The sequence below is a fragment of the Paralichthys olivaceus genome, chromosome 23 (genome assembly GCF_024713975.1).
Source record: "Paralichthys olivaceus isolate ysfri-2021 chromosome 23, ASM2471397v2, whole genome shotgun sequence".
NCBI classification, from domain to species: Eukaryota; Metazoa; Chordata; class Actinopteri; order Pleuronectiformes; family Paralichthyidae; genus Paralichthys; species Paralichthys olivaceus.
The window spans coordinates 2,286,504-2,304,746 of NC_091115.1; the positions used below are offsets into that span (position 1 = coordinate 2,286,504).

The 18,243-nt window shown below is 45.5% G+C and overlaps 1 protein-coding gene across 10 annotated transcripts in view; it reads left to right on the forward strand.

The window, feature by feature from the left end:
• The first annotated feature begins 5,495 nt into the window (after window positions 1–5,495).
• celf2 (cugbp, Elav-like family member 2) overlaps window positions 5,496–18,243 on the forward strand; it is a 174,599-nt gene continuing 161,851 nt past the window's right edge. For 8 of the 10 annotated variants that reach the window (XM_069519761.1, XM_069519766.1, XM_069519767.1 and 5 more), the window contains exon 1: window positions 16,864–17,204. In XM_069519761.1, the coding sequence (XP_069375862.1) occupies window positions 17,152–17,204 (53 nt within the window). In that variant the 5' untranslated portion in view covers window positions 16,864–17,151. Of the gene's footprint in view, window positions 5,592–16,862; window positions 17,205–18,243 lie in introns of those variants that run through there. The other 2 variants (XM_069519756.1, XM_069519763.1) reach the window with 2 other exon arrangements.

Sequence of the window (18,243 nt, forward strand, 5' to 3'; positions counted from 1 at the left end):
ATCTGCCAGATCCAGATTCCTATTTAGATTTGCAACATATTTCTTATTCATTTAGAGCCATCAATAACAATGAAAATGTTGAGAGATGCTTATATATATATATATATGTATATATATTATATATAAGCTTTTTCTTGGCCCATTTCTCATCAATACGTTTCGCGGAAAACAGTTCAGTGTTTTTCGACAGTCCTGCAGACAAACCAACAAACCTCCTTGGTGGAGTAAATAAAAAGTCCATTGTTGACACATTAAAGTGGTGAAGGTTTTCTTTTGAAAAATCTTTCAAAGCAGCCTCATGTTTTCATAATACATCAACATTTTTTCCAGAATTCTATCTTGTAAAAGGGTTCATGAAAACCAGGCAGCGCTGAGGTGCGGGTGACAGATGCTGGATCTCAGAGACCTCGAACATGTGACCTCAGAAATGTTTCTGTGCCTTTTCTTCTCCTATGAAAATGGGAAACTTACACAAGTAAGTTTTGAATAAGGAGTGTCTGGCTCCTGCACCACTAGGGTTCGATTCTCAGGTGCCAGACAATAGCTGCCCATTTCTACGCGTTATTTAAACACTCAGGACAAAACTACAAAATTAATTTTGACGAATGATGATTTTCTTTGTTTTCTGCTCTCGACTGTGCAGAAATTAAAAAAGAAAAAGTTGCTTCCTATGTTTGTTTGAAGACTCAATTAGCTCTTGTGGTACATAATGGAGTCGTGGTGTTTTTATTTTCATTTTGTTTTAAAGCAACAGAAAAACCAGGACAATCCAGTGAAAAGCTCTCACCTGGGACTGTGTCTGTCCCTCCAGAGGTGTGAAGTGAGAGACGAGAAGGCCTCTGATCACAAGATAAAGGCAGAACAACAGAATTAGCACTTCAAACAGCAAGAAAAAAAATTAATAAATAAATAAAAATACTGGGAAAAAAAGAGGAGTACACACTTCATGTCTGCCCAGGTCAGAGTAAACACAGCCTGCAGCGTCAGTGCTATTTTAATGGGGGGATTAGCCTGGATGAAGCGAGGGAGATAGAGGGAGAGATGGAGGAGAGGGAGAGGACAAACATCCACAGCCACTTGTAAGCGTTATGTCTAGATGTGTTTAAGTGTGTGTGTGTGTGTGTGTGTGTGTGTCCACTTGATTGCTTGTCTTTGGGATGGAGACGGGGAGCAGCGACGACCAGATACCAACATACATCTATTCTCTCGGCCTCTACTTCAGATCTAATAACTAGTGAACGAGAGGCCACGGCCAAACACGAGAGTCCACATCAACGCTGTGTCCTCACTTCAACACCTCTGAGGACTCTGATAACTGAACAGGATTGACATGAAGTGGTGAAGGTGTCCACCTCCAGAAACAAAGCCAAAACATCCCAGATACCAAGCCGCCACCTTGTGCCGACGTGAGACGGGGGTTTACTGACCTATACTTCAGCCAGCCATCGGGTGGCGACACTTTCAAGTAGCAGTCACTTCTGCAGTGACTCCTCGTATGCAGGATATTTTCTCTATTTTTTGTACAACAGGATGTTGAAGTTTAGGAACGTCGTCCATCTTTATACAATCTGTGGTCTCAGTTTTAATCCTGGACGTTTGCGAGAAGGATCGCTCAGATATTCTTCATGTGATATATGACATCACGTGATTTCATCGAGCATATCTCCGTAAACGTTTAGACAAACATCGGTGCGTCGCAATCGAGGCGTCATCGGTTGAACGGTTTGAGATAATCTTTCAGAGCAAAATGAATTTGATATCATACTGCACTCTGGGACGGGAGACCTGTTCACTCTCTTCAAATCCAGGGGACCAGAGAGGAAAAGACTGGAGACATTATTTCACCACAAATGATGTCATTAGTGTCGTCTCTTGTTCGGGACTCAAACCTCAGACCGCAGCTTTGGTGGAAAAAATCGTATTATATGCACGGAGTCTTATATTCTACTGAGCTGCCACTTCTGAAGTAAGCACTCAACACTTTCATAAAGTGGGATCCAATTTCAGTCGAATCATTGCCACATGATTTTCCATCTCTCCTTCAGTCTGCGCTGGGATCGGACCCAAACGTTTGACATTCTCCCAGTGACGCACTGCACCTGTTATCCCGCTTTGTCGTCGTACTTGATCATCCCGTTGTTTATCGTGACAGCGAGTCTTCCTTCAGCTCCAGAGGGGCCGAGGCTACACACAGTGCAGAGATAAGAGATGTGTCTTCCAGCGTCAGACCGGTTTATAGGCCAGAAAGTTTTATGGTTTGATTTCCGCCACGGGCAGGAGGGGTTTCAGGGGGAGATCCAGGTCAAGACTCAAACTCAGGGAGCATAGATTTATGAGCAGGGGATAAGCCAACGCTCAGAACCAGGGCCCATTCACAAATCTCCACATCCACAATTCAGAGCAAAGAAGTCAAGCATTGGCCACCGGAGTTCAGTGGGGGGAAGGCAGAGAAATAAAGATGTGTGCAGATTTTCGGTGGATCTATTTCAAAGTGAATGTTTGGCAGTTCACATGGAACATGGTGTTTTATTTCCAGCAGAAGATGAGAACGGACAGGAGAGGACGAAAAAGACGCAGTGGCAGGTAGCGGTGAGGAAGAGGGAGCTGCTCAGGTATTTCAGCCCGGGGACACAGGAGAAGACGTTAATAATCCTAACAAATTAAAAAAAACACACTGAGTTCATCATATTAGATCTTTAAAAACACAACTGCTCCTGTAATTTATACGGTGAGCTATGTACAGGAGACTGCAATGACACCACGGTCGTAAACTTCCTAACCTGGGCTGCGTTTAGTTTGAAGTAGGGGCCCCGAGGTTCCTTGAAATGCTCCTGGTAATAAAAATAAAAATGCTGCTCGTCTTATCGGTCGTGCTTTAAAGGCCAAATGTTGCCAGCAACATTTACAACACGCTAAAACATCAGAATTACTCTTTACAAGCCCCAGTCCAGGATATATGTCACATCGGAGACAGAAATGATACCTCTTTACAACAATAATTGGGACACAGAGGTCAAGAGTCGTCCTCTGAAGAGATCTTCACAAACGTCTCCACGCGAGTGCCTGAAAAGACAAAAAGACGCAATGAAAGAGAATCTGATGGAAGAAATTACCCTTTAACCCATGTGGGTTAAATTTGTGTTTCACCCAAACTCGATGACAAAAACAAAAGTTTAATAGAGGTGTATGAGGTCAGCTGCTCTGAGCGTTTTGTTGGAGTTTAATAAATATACTCGATTAAACAATGCATTCCACTTGGCTTTGTTTTGAGCCCCCCCCACCTATTTATCAACCAAACAATTAAAGCTCATCCATGTTTCAATGGCTGAACAATTAACACAGCACTTCCATCCTGGTGGTGAACTAACAAGCTATTTGGATCGCTCACCTCTCTATCAACACTAATTCCAGCTCGGCACAATCCTGTGTTTGAAAGTAACAACAAATCATTTCCGTTCCCCGTCTTCAACGGGCTGTGAGAACAACGCATCCTCCCGAACAAAAGCAAATTAAATTGACTTCACCTGAGAGGAAAACAAACATCTGGTCAGATTACACCACTTTTCATGTGTAACTCTAAAATTGGTCCAGGAAGGAAAGTAGAAATAGATGAGCTCCGCCAATTTGCTTTTGTAAAGTCAGATCCAGTCCGGTACGTTTTCCTGTTCGCTTGATGTGACTTGTGGGAAGACAATTTTAGGCCTTTAGCTGCAGCTGAGTTTTGCTATAATTTGACCTGAATACATTTTGGTTTGAATTCCCCCCCCGATGGAGCAATTAAACCTCAGCGATCGCACACACTCGGAGATTTCAGCCCCCTTAAAGTGGCAGATTCTATCCATCAAGATCCATGAATTATTCCCCGGCTGAATCCACCACTTTGTCTGGATCCACGAAATCCAAAATTCAATCAGTTCTTTCTTGAGGCATTTCCCACCATCCCAGCAAGTTTCATGAAAATCCACTCTGTAGATTTTGAATAATCCCGATGACAAACAAACCAAAAGACAGATGTGAAAACAGAACCTCATAAAGATAAGTTTTCACTCAGAGTTGGATATATTCGAATCTGAGCGTTTGGCAGTTCAGACGGAGGTTTTCCTTTTCCAACAGGAGATTAAAAATGGACAGGACAGGACAGCAAGTCTTCAATCAACACTTACTTCCAAAGATCATGCTGGTAATAAAGCACAGCCGTAAATCCCCCTGATAATTCCCTTCATGTGTCACCACGACTGGAACACACTCCCACTGAACGCAACGAAACCTCAAATCTAAGTGACACAATAATTTGTCGTTCGCATTCCAAGATTGTGTCGAGAGATCCAGGGAAACGTAGTAAGGAAACACCGAGAGGTTAGTGGTCTGTCAACTGCTGTTTCCAAGATAAAGAATAAACTGCCAAGCTCAACTTTCAGGCCAACGAGAACAAGGAGTCCTCGAAGTGCCCAGAATAATGGAAACCTTGAATATCGACGGCTCCTTGACAACTTTTATTTTATTCTACTTGCTAATTAAGACCATGTGGAATCTCCCCGAAGCTTTGAGAACAAGTGTAACGGGAGAGATCGATCAACTGCTGTTTCTGAGGTCATGGGGGGGAACTGCAAAGTACCCCAGCAGCATTTATCATCGAAACAACACACAACTCAAAATTACCTCCGCCACAGAGGTTGTGTTTCACGCCTTTCCTTTTGTTGGTTCGTTGGTTTGTTGTCAGTCGGTGTGGTTTCATAAAAACCACCTCCTTCACACACCTAAACATCCCAACCTCTTGTTGAAGACCCATAATTTGCACGACCCAAAACATTTGTCTCATGTCGCCCCCCGAGCTCGGGACGAACGTTGTACTTTGTCGTTTATTTTTCGAGGAGCGTAGGTGGTGTTTGGTGTGTGAGTGTGGAGGTTGGGAGCGGGTGGGTTTCTTTTGCATCTTGTTACGGAGGTGAGTCAAGCAGCAGTCGGGTCGCCCATCAGCGTCGAGAGCCTCTTCACCGTTCCTCACTCGTCTAACCGCCACCTCCAATCACACCGATGCTGTCCTTCGCTCGCTGATTCTGCCTAATCAGGAGTGTTTTTCTTTTTTAAGTCTTCCGAGGATTTCGGTTGCTCTGCTGCCGCCTCTCTCTCTCTCTCTCTTTTCATTTACTTCCTGCCACCGCTTCTGAAACGTCCTTAACAATCCCAGTCAAGCTGCTTTGCTTCCCTCTTGCCAGTAAATGTCATAGTTTCCCCTCACAGTCAGGAACTCCAATAAAAACCACTTCAGGAAAACCTGATCCTCTTTGAACTGGCCGTGTTCTCCCTCTTCTTGACCCCTCGTGTTGATCCGCTTGTTACGATATCGTAGCTGAACAGAGATAAGAAGGAACACGGAATGGAAAAAAGTTTGGAATCGGGGGATTAATACAATCATAATTAGAGAACATATGATAAACGAGCTGTACCTTCTATATCTTTTGTGCAGAAATGTTGGAGGACGGAAGAACAGGAGGCAGACGGACTCGGCTTCATCTCCAAGCTGGACGGATTTCAGCTATCTCACCTACGCCGAAAATCCTGGAGTCCGTGATAAAGCCAAATGAAAAGAGGTAATATAAAAAAATAAAAAAATCAACATAATCATGTGCATAATCACAACGCTGGCACTATGCTCTCAGCTTGAGCTCATAACAACGATATGAGATTGGAGTTTATTGCATTAATCATGTAAACGTTGCTCTTGTGATTAAAGCAGAACTGCTGTTTATTGCTTGTAATTGTATTCGGGTCGGGCTACGCTTCCAGGAATACCACACGCAGTATTAATATTTGATGAACTGACTCTGGATCAGACGTGGGGAGCCCGTTCCCCTTTTATGTTGATCTGGACCTGCGGTATTGGAGCTGACCTCAGAGCAGCACTCATCTCTCCCCAACACACTTCACAGAGGCACATTTGAATATCCACGTCAAACCTGTTAGCTCGCAATATTCTTTTCATTTTTCACTCACTTTATTTTATTTAATTTTTTTGTATCGGAGAATCCAATATGGGGCACGAAAGCATGTGCATGCATAAAGAATAGCAGCCGTATGATTGCTCAAGCGAGCGTGGGGGGAAGGTAGAGGATGCTGAGAAAGAACAAGAGGAAAATGGAGGGGGGGGGTTGTTTTTTTTGTTTCTTTACTTCTAAAAGCTCTTAAAAGCAGCAGTTTATCATGTGATGCTGCCCCGGCTTTAAAAACAGAGCTGGGGATAGAGAGGCAGTGTTTGAAGGAGGAGGCAGATCATCTCTTCACCTTCCTCTCATGACCTCGCTTACCAAAACACAGACACTGAGCACGAAAGCAACAGCTTCTTCTTTTTTTTCCCCACATGATTCTCCGACCGTCTTTCCTGTGGATTTTAAAGCGCTCTGCACGCTCACCGTGCTGTGGTGGAAATGCAGTTGGACAGAGTTTAGACGCCGCTGATAGATCCCTCTGTGTGTCTCCAGGATGTAAACTTCAAACGAGTTGGACGGATCAGCTCAATGCAACGTCTGTTACATCCGAGGGCGTCCCTCCTCCCGTCTGTCTGCCTTCATGTGACGTCAGGTTTAGTGGAGGAGCTTTGCTCAATAGATCCTCAGTAAATATGTGTAAAGGCTCGAGGGGAAACTTCCTGCGGACGATCTGCCCGTAGCAGGCCTCCTCGTGAAATTTGACAAAACCATCGTGAAAGTTTCAAACCCCCTGGAGTTGAGCTCGGTCACTCACACGTCACAGCGTTTGACACGTTAACACAAACACACAACATGTGTGACAAGTACAAATAAATAAATATAAGATGCTGCTTATGCAATCTGTCATCGTGGAGCGTATTGGCGGCTCGGTGATGCAGTTATGCGGCCGCCGCTGGACGTGAACGCTGAGTCGGTGTTTTCTTCTCCGCGGAGCTCTGACCCCGGAGGCTCTGACAGCTCGGCTTTAGCGTCCAACACCCCCCTTCCTCCGCCCTCCCCCCTCCCTGCTCAACCTCCCTCTTCCCTGATGTGAACCACAGCTTGTAGCTTCCAGTCACATGACTCCTGATAGTCAGACCACTCATGTAGTAGAAGTTTCCCACATTTACTCACTTTCATTTCACGGAGGTGACCGAAGGTTTCTACTAACTTCATAACATGTAAGAATAATAAGCTAACCGTCAGGTCGGTGGACGACCCGCTCGACCTCCTGAGCCACAGTCTCTATACGTCTCAGCCTTTTGTGTCCATATCGGCTTCAACACCTTTTTTGTATCCCATAGAAAAAATGTCTGTTAACGACTGTACGTTCTGTGATGCTGTGAGTTTGTTTAACATTGTGTGTGTGTGTGTGTGTGTGTTTTCATTATGAATAGTAGAAAACACTGCAAGAGAGAAAGAGAGAGAGAGGAGTAGGGAGGAAAGGAAGGATACAGGGGAGGAAGGGTGAGGAGTTGGAAGCAGCTCAGAAGATTCCTCAACAACGAGAAACAGATGATCGTGTTCTTTCGGCCACACTGTCCGTGTGCACGTGTGTGTGTGTGTGTGTGTGTGTGTGTGTGTGTGTGTGTGTGTGTGTGTTTTCTCTAAACTTTATTGCTAACACATTTGGACGATGGGAGCTGCTGTGCTCTGGCAGAGCAGTGACACAATACTCTGCAGGTTTTCCTCCTTGCAGTCAGATTTTGTTTTTCAGAGCCCTCCCTCCTTCCTCTCCTTCCTCTCCTTCCATCCCTCCTCCCCCCCCCTCTTTCCTCGCGTGGCCCTGCAGCGGGTTGCACAGAGGTGAGCGTGCGTGGGATGGCATCGCTGTGGGACTGACAGCGAGGCAACAATTTTCTTCGGCCAGTAAAACCTGCTCACGGTCGTCAGGATTGGAGCCTGGATGTTACGAAACAATATCTTGGCAGGCTGTTTTCTCTCCCACCCACTGCTTAGAAACAAGAAGTCTTGGTCTTTAAAGCGCTCATCCAGAGATGATGACACGCCTGGCTCTTAATAATGCGGTTAGCTTAGTTAGGAGTTTGTTTTTAGCTCCAGTCGGCGACTGACTGCTCCTCTCCGGCCTTTTCCTGTCAGGGTTTGGATCATTTTTCTGTTAGATCACGACGGTGATGAACATTTACCTCATTCATCATTTAGGAAGTAATCATTAATGGACGGTAACATCTGATATAATCCAGCTGCGGGGGGAAATTATCAACGTGCACTGAAGTCAGGATATTTAACCTGAACCTCTCTAGAGAATGCTTCCACTGCCCCTGAGTGAAATGTCCGAGTGAGAATACAGCAGAATAATTTATACGTCATGTCATGTCCTGCCTCCTGCTGCTCTACTCGGGCTCCACCCCTCGCCTGAATGTTCCCCACGATTTCCTGTAAACACGTCTGACCTGGACAATCTCCTGCTGCATATTTCATATGCGATAGGAGAACCGCCAAATTTCTTGCTTGTATAATTTTGCGAAACGTTCTAGAGATGAACGCCGGCACAGCAGAATTTTGCAGAAGTGACTGGAGCCACGTCATCGTGGAGTCGTGACGTCTCAGCTTGTTTTTATATATTTGTTAGATGAGGAAACGTCACATACTAATGATCTCTGCCATATTTGAGGTTTTCAGTCGGGTTTAGGTAGTAAAACCTTTTTTTTTTACTCACAGAAAAATGTCAGTTAAAACCAGTTTTATACTATAATTTTAGGTTTGCTGTTAATGAAAAGATGTTTATACCCTCGACCTGCTTGTTGTTGGAGTTCAGGGGGAAAGAAGTATTCAACAAAAGCTAAACTAAGCGAATGTTGGACGTGTAAACACACTGACAGCAACCACTGTGCACCTTGAGTAAACCTCAGTAAGACTTGCCTTTACTTGACAAGGAATTCCTCTTCTCTCTGCTTCTCTGTATTTTTCACACTCCTCCAGTCTGTGTCCCTCTCTCTAATACACACACACGCTCACATGCACACACACACACTCACATGCACACACAATTGCATCTCGCACCCATAAATATCACTCTGTCACCGAGTGATGAATGAGCCTTTGACTCGCCCGTGTGCCATCTTGAACTAGAAAGACCATAATTCACTTCTATTCAGTTTTATTTGTATAGCTCCAAATCACAACACACATTATCTCATGGCTCTTTACAGTGTGAGGTCGAGACCCGACGATATTATAGAGAGAAACCAGGTCCCTGCACGAGGGCGGACTTGGCGACAGTGGAGGAAAAGAAAAAAAAACCTTTTATATGTTTTATCGACACACACACTCGCATACACTTCATCCCCTCCCAGGCACACACACACACACACACACACACACTCTGTGTCAGACATGTTTCATCAAACTAGCGAACACCGTGGCGTCCTGCCCTGGGCCGGCCCCACGGCAACCTGGGAAATGGAGTGTGCTGGCTTGCAGTGACCTCTGCACCGGCAGCATGCTGAGAACTACGTCTGCGGACTGACACCTCCGTGTGTGTGTGTGTGTGTGAACGTAATAAAAGACGCACACGTGCACAGTGACAGCGTCGGAGGGGGACAGGTGCGCGCATGCACATAGAGGTGGGGCAGTTATCGGTGACCGGGCCCCCGAGGCGAGGGTCCACAGATGGGGTTGGAGATTGTTTCCTCCTCGTGTTGATTCTGCAGGTTCTGTAATTGGCTCCGGCTCCATCTGACCTCTGACCTCTCAGCACAAATGACCACAGCACCTGAGACTAAGAGAGATTTTCCATCAGGTGTTGTTTAGCAAAAAAAAGCTTCCACCGACTGATTTATGTTTCCAGATCAATGCAGAGGCCATGGGGGGGGGGGGGCTCATACAGAAGCTGTTGGTGTCGTCTCATTGACATGAGAAACTGTCATCTGTCCCCCGACAAGGCAATAAAATTAATTTAAAACAGTTTATTTTATTTTTTTTATTGAACTGGTTGTGACTAATGGAAGAAATAGAGCAGCTCCAAATACCTTTTGATTCCACGTGATGACAGAATAAATTACAGGAGCACGAGTGTGATACGTTAAAAACAAATTCACCAGAAGATCTGAGATACAATCTGTTTTTAGTTTAATAACGTCGTCCATCTTTAAACACCTTCTTTGCCGTAAACCCCCCCCCCACACATTCTACATGTAAGTGAAGATGTAAATTAATCAATAACACATCTCAAGTTTATTCTGATTAATAGAAATTGAAAAAAAAGCTTTTAAGATGAATTGAAGAAGGATTTTTGTTTGAGTAGTAAAGTAACCGAAGAGTCTCATGATGCATCGACCATCTCCACAGACCCGCCGGTACGATGGTGATGATAATGTGTGTGACATAAAGAGAACCGGGACATTAACATTTAAATTATAAAGCAGCTCCTTACATCATGTGATTATATATTTATTATAAAGTGAAATACAGTTTGAATATTTTTATCCTGTTGGTTTTTCTGTTTCTCTTTATGCTTTTTGCAGAATTTAAGGATTAAAACGTAGTTATTCTAAAGATCCGGGGTATTTATTCTGAGATACTGACACCGGTATCTGCCTCTGAAAACCTGTGTCAAAGCCTGGTTAGACCCTGTGTGGCTGGTAGCAGTATTTTATTCATGATGTGAGTGAATCAGTGCGGTGCATAATGCTTTTTAAGCTATTCACACTGAGAAAAGAGATGGAGAGGAAATTGGGTGAACGGCATGAAACGGAGACACGGAGATGGAGGGGGGGAGGGAGAGAGAGAGAGAGAGTGGGAGTGAGAGACAATGAAGCACAGAGGAGGTGTAAAGAAGGAGAGAGAGAGAGAGAGAGAGAGACTAAATTTACTGGATTTATACAGGAAGCAATGAGGCCACCTCGCTCTGGCAGAGAAGCAGAGGAAGTGAGAGTCGGGGCACTTCCTGTTAAATAACGAAAGAAGGCAGTTAATCGAGAAAACAAAGATAATAGAGATGAAGCCACAGTTTGAGTTCAGGTTCTGTTTGTGTTTTAAGAGTTTTTCTGAGAGTAAATAAGCAAATTTAGTGCCAAAGCAGAAAAAAACATGTTCTTCTCAGGTATAATAGACCAAAGTTAACACGTGTACAATCATGATTTAATATTATGTTGATAAGTTCGTGAAGTTGCAGTCCTCCTCCTCCTGACGTCTGTCACTCACCCATCACCCTCCCATCCTCGCCAATTCGTCCTTCCCTCACCCAAAACTCACCCACTCACCCCTCGGCCCCTGCCTTCCCCTCTCAGGTGGCAGATGATTAGCTATCGATCACTAGTTCACACAATCGTTTGGTCAATGCTCTAATTGCCTTTTCTCTGTGTGTGGGCTGCACAGGGAGGGGATCGATTATCGGCTAATGAGAGACGTCGGGCGGCTGGAAGCGAAAAGCTGTGGTTCTAAAAACCAGAGGATGTACAGAATATGAGCTCTAACCCTCTGACTCCCTCTCTGTTTAATTGTCTTGTTGCCATCATTCCTGCATCTTGGCGTCATTATAGCCCACACACAGTATTGACCTTAAGTCAGACTTATCAATATCCACACACACAAACGGGAGTTTATGTTCCCGGACGACGCTGCTTTGTTCTGAAAAAAGTTAATAAACCTTTGATTTGAGCCACAGCTTCACTTCTTCAGGCCGTTTTGTGGCCAAACAGCGACTTTAAAAATGTTCATCCCTACTTTTAATCGCTGAAAGACGGAAACTAAAGGTCTACCGTTATTTTCTTGCAGAAGATTTGTAGCTTGAAGCTTCCAGCTTCTGAGTGGGCAGATTATAATTGACATCAGAGCCATCAGGGGCACAGAGACACGTTGTGAGCAGACCTCTGCTGCTTCTTTTATCTCACGAGCTTGTTAGCAGTGGTTCTGTTGTTTGTTTGCTTCATCAAACCGAGGTGCAGGGAAAAGATGCACTGGCGTCTCTGCTTGTAGGAAAGAAGCTCTGGTTTGATTGGCTGCATGCTAAACAGTCATTTCCCAACATACAAGAAGCAAATGGATTCAGTCGCACAGAGAGGAGCTGCTGCCAGAAAACAAATATAACAACTATAAAATATAAAACTAAAACGCACCTGTAGCCACACCCAGTGATGTCACTGTGCACTGCAACGCCCCAGAGCGCACATTTGCATCTCTGCAGGAAGCTGAGAAGCTAAACCACTGGAACATTAACACAAACAGTATTTTCAAGAGTGTGAGCAGCTGTTCAGTTCGTTTCTATGTAAAAAAAAACAACTTTCAGTTGGATTTTAAAGGACAGGGTTTTTGATTTTTATCTCTACATCATTTTTCCCTGTGTTGGTTCATTTGTCAGCTGGACGTTGCAGCTAGGACAACATAGTATTTGACCTTTTTTTTCCCGATTTACCAGGAAACAGTGGAACCGTCTTGAAGCTCTGGCACATTGAGAGGACTGGTATCTCTGAGTGTGTGTAGTTTGCTGCTGCTTGATTTAATTTAAGTGGACTCTGGGGCCTTGGTGGAGGTTTGGGCTCTCTTCCTCTTTGGATTTGGTCACTTTGCCTTTCTAACGCGACTGCAGTAAAAATAAGGATAAAAATCTATGGTCCTTGTTCAGCGGTTGGAGACTCGAGCAGTTTCAATAGGTGCATCTTCCTCCCGGCGGTTGCTTGTGTTTTTTATTGCAGATTTCGTTCCCCAGGGCAAAACTGATGTGATGATGACGAGGAGTCCCTCCGCTGATCATGAAGACGCTGTGAGATCTCAAGTTCGGAACACGAAGTGTGTCTGACTGGTGTTCACTTGGTCTTATCCGACATTCGATGTTTGTTTTATAAAAACTTTAGAGCAGTGGTTATTATAATAATTATCTTTAAACACTTCTGTATGTGTCTGTTGTGTGAAGCTTCCGATTACAGCAACTAAACCAAAATGCTTCTCCTCCACTCTCCCGGCCTCATCCCTCTCTGCCTCTTCCTGTCCTTTTCCTCTTTCACTTTCTCCGCCTGTGTTCCTCTCTGGCCGCTGCTCTCAGTGAGCGAGTGGGCTGCATATTGATTTTTACTGTTGAACTTGCGTGGCTCTCTCTCTCTCTCTCTCTCTCTCGCTCGCTCTCTCTTTCGCCCCCACAGACACAAACTGACGGAGAAGTTGATTAGGAGCAGCTCTAAATATATCCTCAACCTCCTCCTCCTCCTCTTCTTCTTCCTCTACCTCTCTTTCCTCTCACGCTCACTCCCTCACCCACTCGCTCTCCCACACTGGTTCAATCGCTCATTCTCTCTCGCCCGATTCTCCTGGACGCTGCTCTGCCAAGCGCTTTCTCTTCCTCTCTCCATTTCCTTTCCACTCGCTCTGAGCAGATCGTTTGTCAAACCACCCCCCCACCCACAAAGAAAAAGGGGGAGAGAGAGAAATAGATAGAGAGACACGGGCCGGGTTGCCAGGTTTGTTGGCTGGAAATCATGTGATAATTTGACCATTTCAGGAATGATGGGTAAGATTTTGGAGCGGTTGTATATTTTCTGTATTTTTTGGCAGATTAACATCAACAGTGAGTCGTAGTGGGTGGGCGTAGCTGACAGACTCTCCGAGAAAGAAAGTTGGAACTGCTGGAGCTGAGGCGTCTGATGTCAGATGGTCATGATGACGATGCTTAAACAAATTCTCACCTCTGGTAGAGCCCTGCATGTTTGCTAAGTTAGCTAGTTGTCGGAGAGAAAACCTGAAAATTTGTAAAAACTGTTTTTACGAATCGATTTCAGATGTTAGATTTTCTTCAGGTCGTCATTAACTTTGTGTTTCTGCTCCCTGATTGTGCAGAGGCAACACAAAGAGGTTTATAAAAGCTTCCTCATTGAAAACTGCTGCTGGTTAGAGAAGTGAGAGTCGACCAAACAGAAAAAATGCGGCCTTTAAAATCCAAACAATCGGCATCTGAGCCCTTGTTAGTTTTTATTTATTTATTGTGTGTGTGTGTATCCTGTGAATGGTGGTTTTAAAATGAATTACTCCAACGTGTACCGTACAAGAGGACAGAAACATGGAGGCAGGAAGAGAAGGAATCTCCCAGTGAGAGTGTCAGAGTGCAGGACTGTTGCTGGTGTAAATGAAGATTAGTGGAGATGCTGTTGGAGATAGATCTTCCAGATGGGAAGACTGAGCCGCTCTGTTTGCTCTGCATCGACCTTCCTGGAAGCGAACGCAGCGCTCGGCGAACCTTCTGCATTTTAGCAGCACACTGATCGTGGCACGGGACAAACAAACCATTCTCCTGCCCCCCCCCCCGACTGAAATCTCCTTTTCCTCCTCCTGGGTTTTCGGGGCCGACGTGCAGTCGAGCAGCCAAACGCGGCGCTCGTTGTTTTTGAAAAAGGGGGGAAGTTTCTCATAAACGCAACGTTTTTCAGACAATGAGCACGTGGGCGTGTGGCTTTAGGCATATTTCACAGGATCAAATGACTTACACAGAAAAGAAAATTCTGTCGTTTATGAAATAATCCCCCTATACTTATTTCATCCACATCCTCTCCGCTGCTTATTTTTTATTTCCCTCTCATCTCCGAACCCCCCACCCCCCCCTTTTTAAAATGGATTGAGGTAAAACAGGAATCTGTATTCAGTGGGTGGTTTGAAGATACACTGACAGTGTTTAGATTTGAAATGCACATCACATGATGCATGATGACATAAAGCTCAAGGCTTGTCCTCAGATCTGCTCGATTTTGTCAAATAAAGGAGCTGCAGGAAATACAAGGTGTTTATCATGCTGATAATGTTTTGGCTGCGTCTGCGTGCGTGTGCTTTGTGGCCACTTCATGTGGAGCAAATGTGCGTGCCTGACTGAGTGGTTTTTTTTTTGCGCGTGTGCCAGTAAAGAGTCCGAGGGTTTTTAAATCCTTTGCTGAATAATGGGATCAGTGAGTTCAAACAGCAGTGACAGTGCAGGGCGTGTGTTCACACAGAGGCAGCTGACTGTTTTCATTTGCATACCCAGTTCTCAGAGCTGCAGGAGTGTGAATCCGAGCTGAGCACCAGGCTTTTGCACCTTTCCCCCACTTTTCCTGACTCACCAGGCTGCATCTGTTTGCCCCCTTGTTTCTGCCCCAGGGCGCGAAATCGAAGGCTCGCTAATACTCCGACATCTTTCTGTTTTATCTTAACAAACGTTTACAGTTTGAGTTTCGTAATTAGACTTGTTGCAACTTTTTGAACGCGACAAAGAAAGAAAGATGGATCTAGGGACAGATGAGTAACAGAGCTTGAGAAATCCGCCAGGTCTCGCATTTCCCACGTTACAACACGGTGGCCTCGCTGGGTCGAACCCTCCCTTTCCGATAAACACCCACAACTTTTCAAACATCATAATCCCAGTTTTTAACTCAACCTTCTGTCTCCTCCGAGCTCAAAGTGTGAAAACTCTTTTTATTTTCAGATTTGACAAACGTCCCTTCACAGGATCTTCCATTATCTCGGATGAAAGATGATAATTAAAACCTAACAGTCAGTTGTCTCACCTCCCGGTTCTGTTCTCTGAGGCAGACAGGTGTATATCTATATATATGCATTGCTAACTCGTACAGACGCACCGACACCTACTCCGAGACGTCAGGCCTGCCAGCGTGATTATCGTGAAGAAATTAGAACTGAGGAGGCATAAACTCCGCTTGATCTCTCCGATGTGCGTGCGATTGCGCGAGCGTCCGAGTCGATACGAGTGCGAGAGACAGAAATAGAGACAGAGGAAGAGGAGAAGGGATGCTGTCATCCTCCTCCTCCTCCTCCTCGGTGAAGCAGATGTCCAATTGAGTCTATTTAAAGCCGGTGCAGTATGGCTGCTGATGCTGAGAGCACCGGGGCTGTAGCTTTGCATTACCGTTACGTCTCACCTACAGCGTGCTCAGCCCAGACTCGCTGTTCTTTGCTTCTCCACCTGAACCATCGATCGTCAGCGGTGAATTACCTGAAATCCTCAATCCTAGAAAAAGAAATCTCACAATCCCGAAAAGATTCATCTCACGGTCGCCTGATTTGCAAAAAACTAAAAATAAACGTGCAAGTGTGAGTTATTTTGTAGTTGATAGATTTAAAAGATGTTTTTCTGACTTTTGAGTTATATAAAAAAACAACAAACCACAGGTGCTGCAACTCCGATGGCTTTGGCAGAGACTTTTATTCCCACTCTCCTCTGTTGTCCCAGACAATTATCTGAAACAGACACAGTTCTGACACTGCCCCCCCCCCTTCCCCCCCAGCTCCTCTTCCTCCCCTTCCTCCCTCCGTGGGGCTCATCTGTTTTTTCCCAATGAGCAAATAGATGGGAGCCCAGAATAGGTGGGACTTGGCTGTGTTCCTGTCATCTTCCGACGGGGATGACGCAGCTGCTGCCATGTCCAGGGGAGGAGAGAGAGAAAAGAAAAAAGCAGTTATAAACAGGATGTGGTGGTGTCACACAGGAAGTCAGAGCTGACGGTGGTTTTTAAAGACAAGAAGATGCTCTGCAGGGCGGCCATGATACTTCACGTTCACTCACTCCGAACAGTTGTGTTTGGATGAGGTCGGAATTTATTATGCAACAAAACATCGCATGATTAATTGTGCGTTTGGAACTTGTTTTGTTTTTGTTGATGATTTAATTTAAACAGTTTAACTCCTGCAAAAAAAGAAAATAAAGTTACATCAGCTTAAATGTTAACACATCCGACCAGCAGACAGAAATGAAGGATGGATAGCTTCACTGTGCCAAATCCAAAAAAAAAAACGCTTCTTCCCTCCATCATTTAAGAAAAGAAGAAGAAGAGGAGGAGGATGGGTAAATGAACGAGTTGCAGCCTCGGTGGGGTTCACCCTCCTCTTCCTCTTCTACTGTACATCTCTGCATCTCCAAGCAGCAGCAGCTTTCTGTGACTGAGGCACCGGAGGAAGCTCGGAGACGCGTTTGCAGAGCGCAGGCATTGTACAGGAGGGGGCGGAGAGAGAGAGAGAGAGAGAGAGACTGAGAGCAGAGGGAGGGAGGGAGAGAAAGAGAGAGAGAGAGACAGAAAGAGAGAGCTGTGACAGCGCTCATCACCCACTGAACAACCAGGACGGGTTGCATCCGAGCAATCGCTGTCATTCGCAGCCGGAGTTTACAGTCTTCTTTGCGCCGCTTTTTCTTTCGATCTTTTTTCCGCCGCACCCCCTCCTCCCTCTCCCGGTGCTGCTCAGCCACTCGACCATGGTTTCTATAATTTCAGACCTGGACCCCCTGAAAAGCTGGAACGTGTTAAGGTAAGCGTCTCTGCACATATAGACTCGCCATTGTGACGCGGTTAGAAGAAAGCGGAGCGGGGGATAGAGAGAGAGAGGGAGACAGAGAGAGAGAGAGAGAGAGGGGGAGAAGTGTTTGGGAGAAAAACGAGGGGTGGGACGCAGCCTTTCCCCAGCGCTGGGTTCTGGTTCTGGCTTTAGCGGTGCGTAATTACGCACAGTTTTGCGCCCGTTTGGCTGCGATCTGCGCCCCGGTACGCGGCGCTCTGTGCACTTTCTGAGCTCCTCTCTCCTTCTTCTCCTCCTCTGTCATGAGTCTGACGCACGCGAGCTGCTCCGTGTTTGCGAACATCTCAACCCCCCCACCACCCCCTGTCCCGCACAGAGCCATCATGTCCATCACCACCACCATCTCCAAACTTCTCCATTCCTGCATAGAAGTAAGAATATCACTCATTTACCGCCATCACCCCCCCCCCCCCCCCCCCCAACCTCCCCCCAACTCCCTCCTTCCTCCCCCCCCACCACCAGGCCCCCCCCCTCATTGCTGATTTGGTCCCCTCCAAATGTTGAAGAACCTCACAGGCTGCCAGAAAAAAGAAAGTACGCCCCTCCAGGAATTTATCTTGAAACATTTACTCATGGCTGGTTGCCTGCGTTTAGAGAACATTAAATTTTATCTCCCGAGCTTCAAAACATGTTTTTTTTCAGCGCTGCTCCAGCAAAGCGCTGCCATTTATTTCTTGGCAGGAGCAGGAGGAGGTCCTGATACAGATTTGATTCACTCAGATTCCTGCATCAGGTCAAAGGTGAAGCTCCTCTCTGACTCGCTCCAGCCTTGAGTGAGCACTCTTCTTTTTTGTCAAACAGCTATTAGACTCACGGCTCTATCTCGGACCTGCAAATCACTATGAATACATTCACTGTCATTAAGCATCTCAGCAGAAAAGCCTATGAATTTAAAAGCTGGAATTTAAAAAGGCCTTGTCCCTGAATATTTCAGCCGTTTGATAAATAAGTCATTATTCCCTCGACAGACTCGCGGCAGCAGAGGGGACTA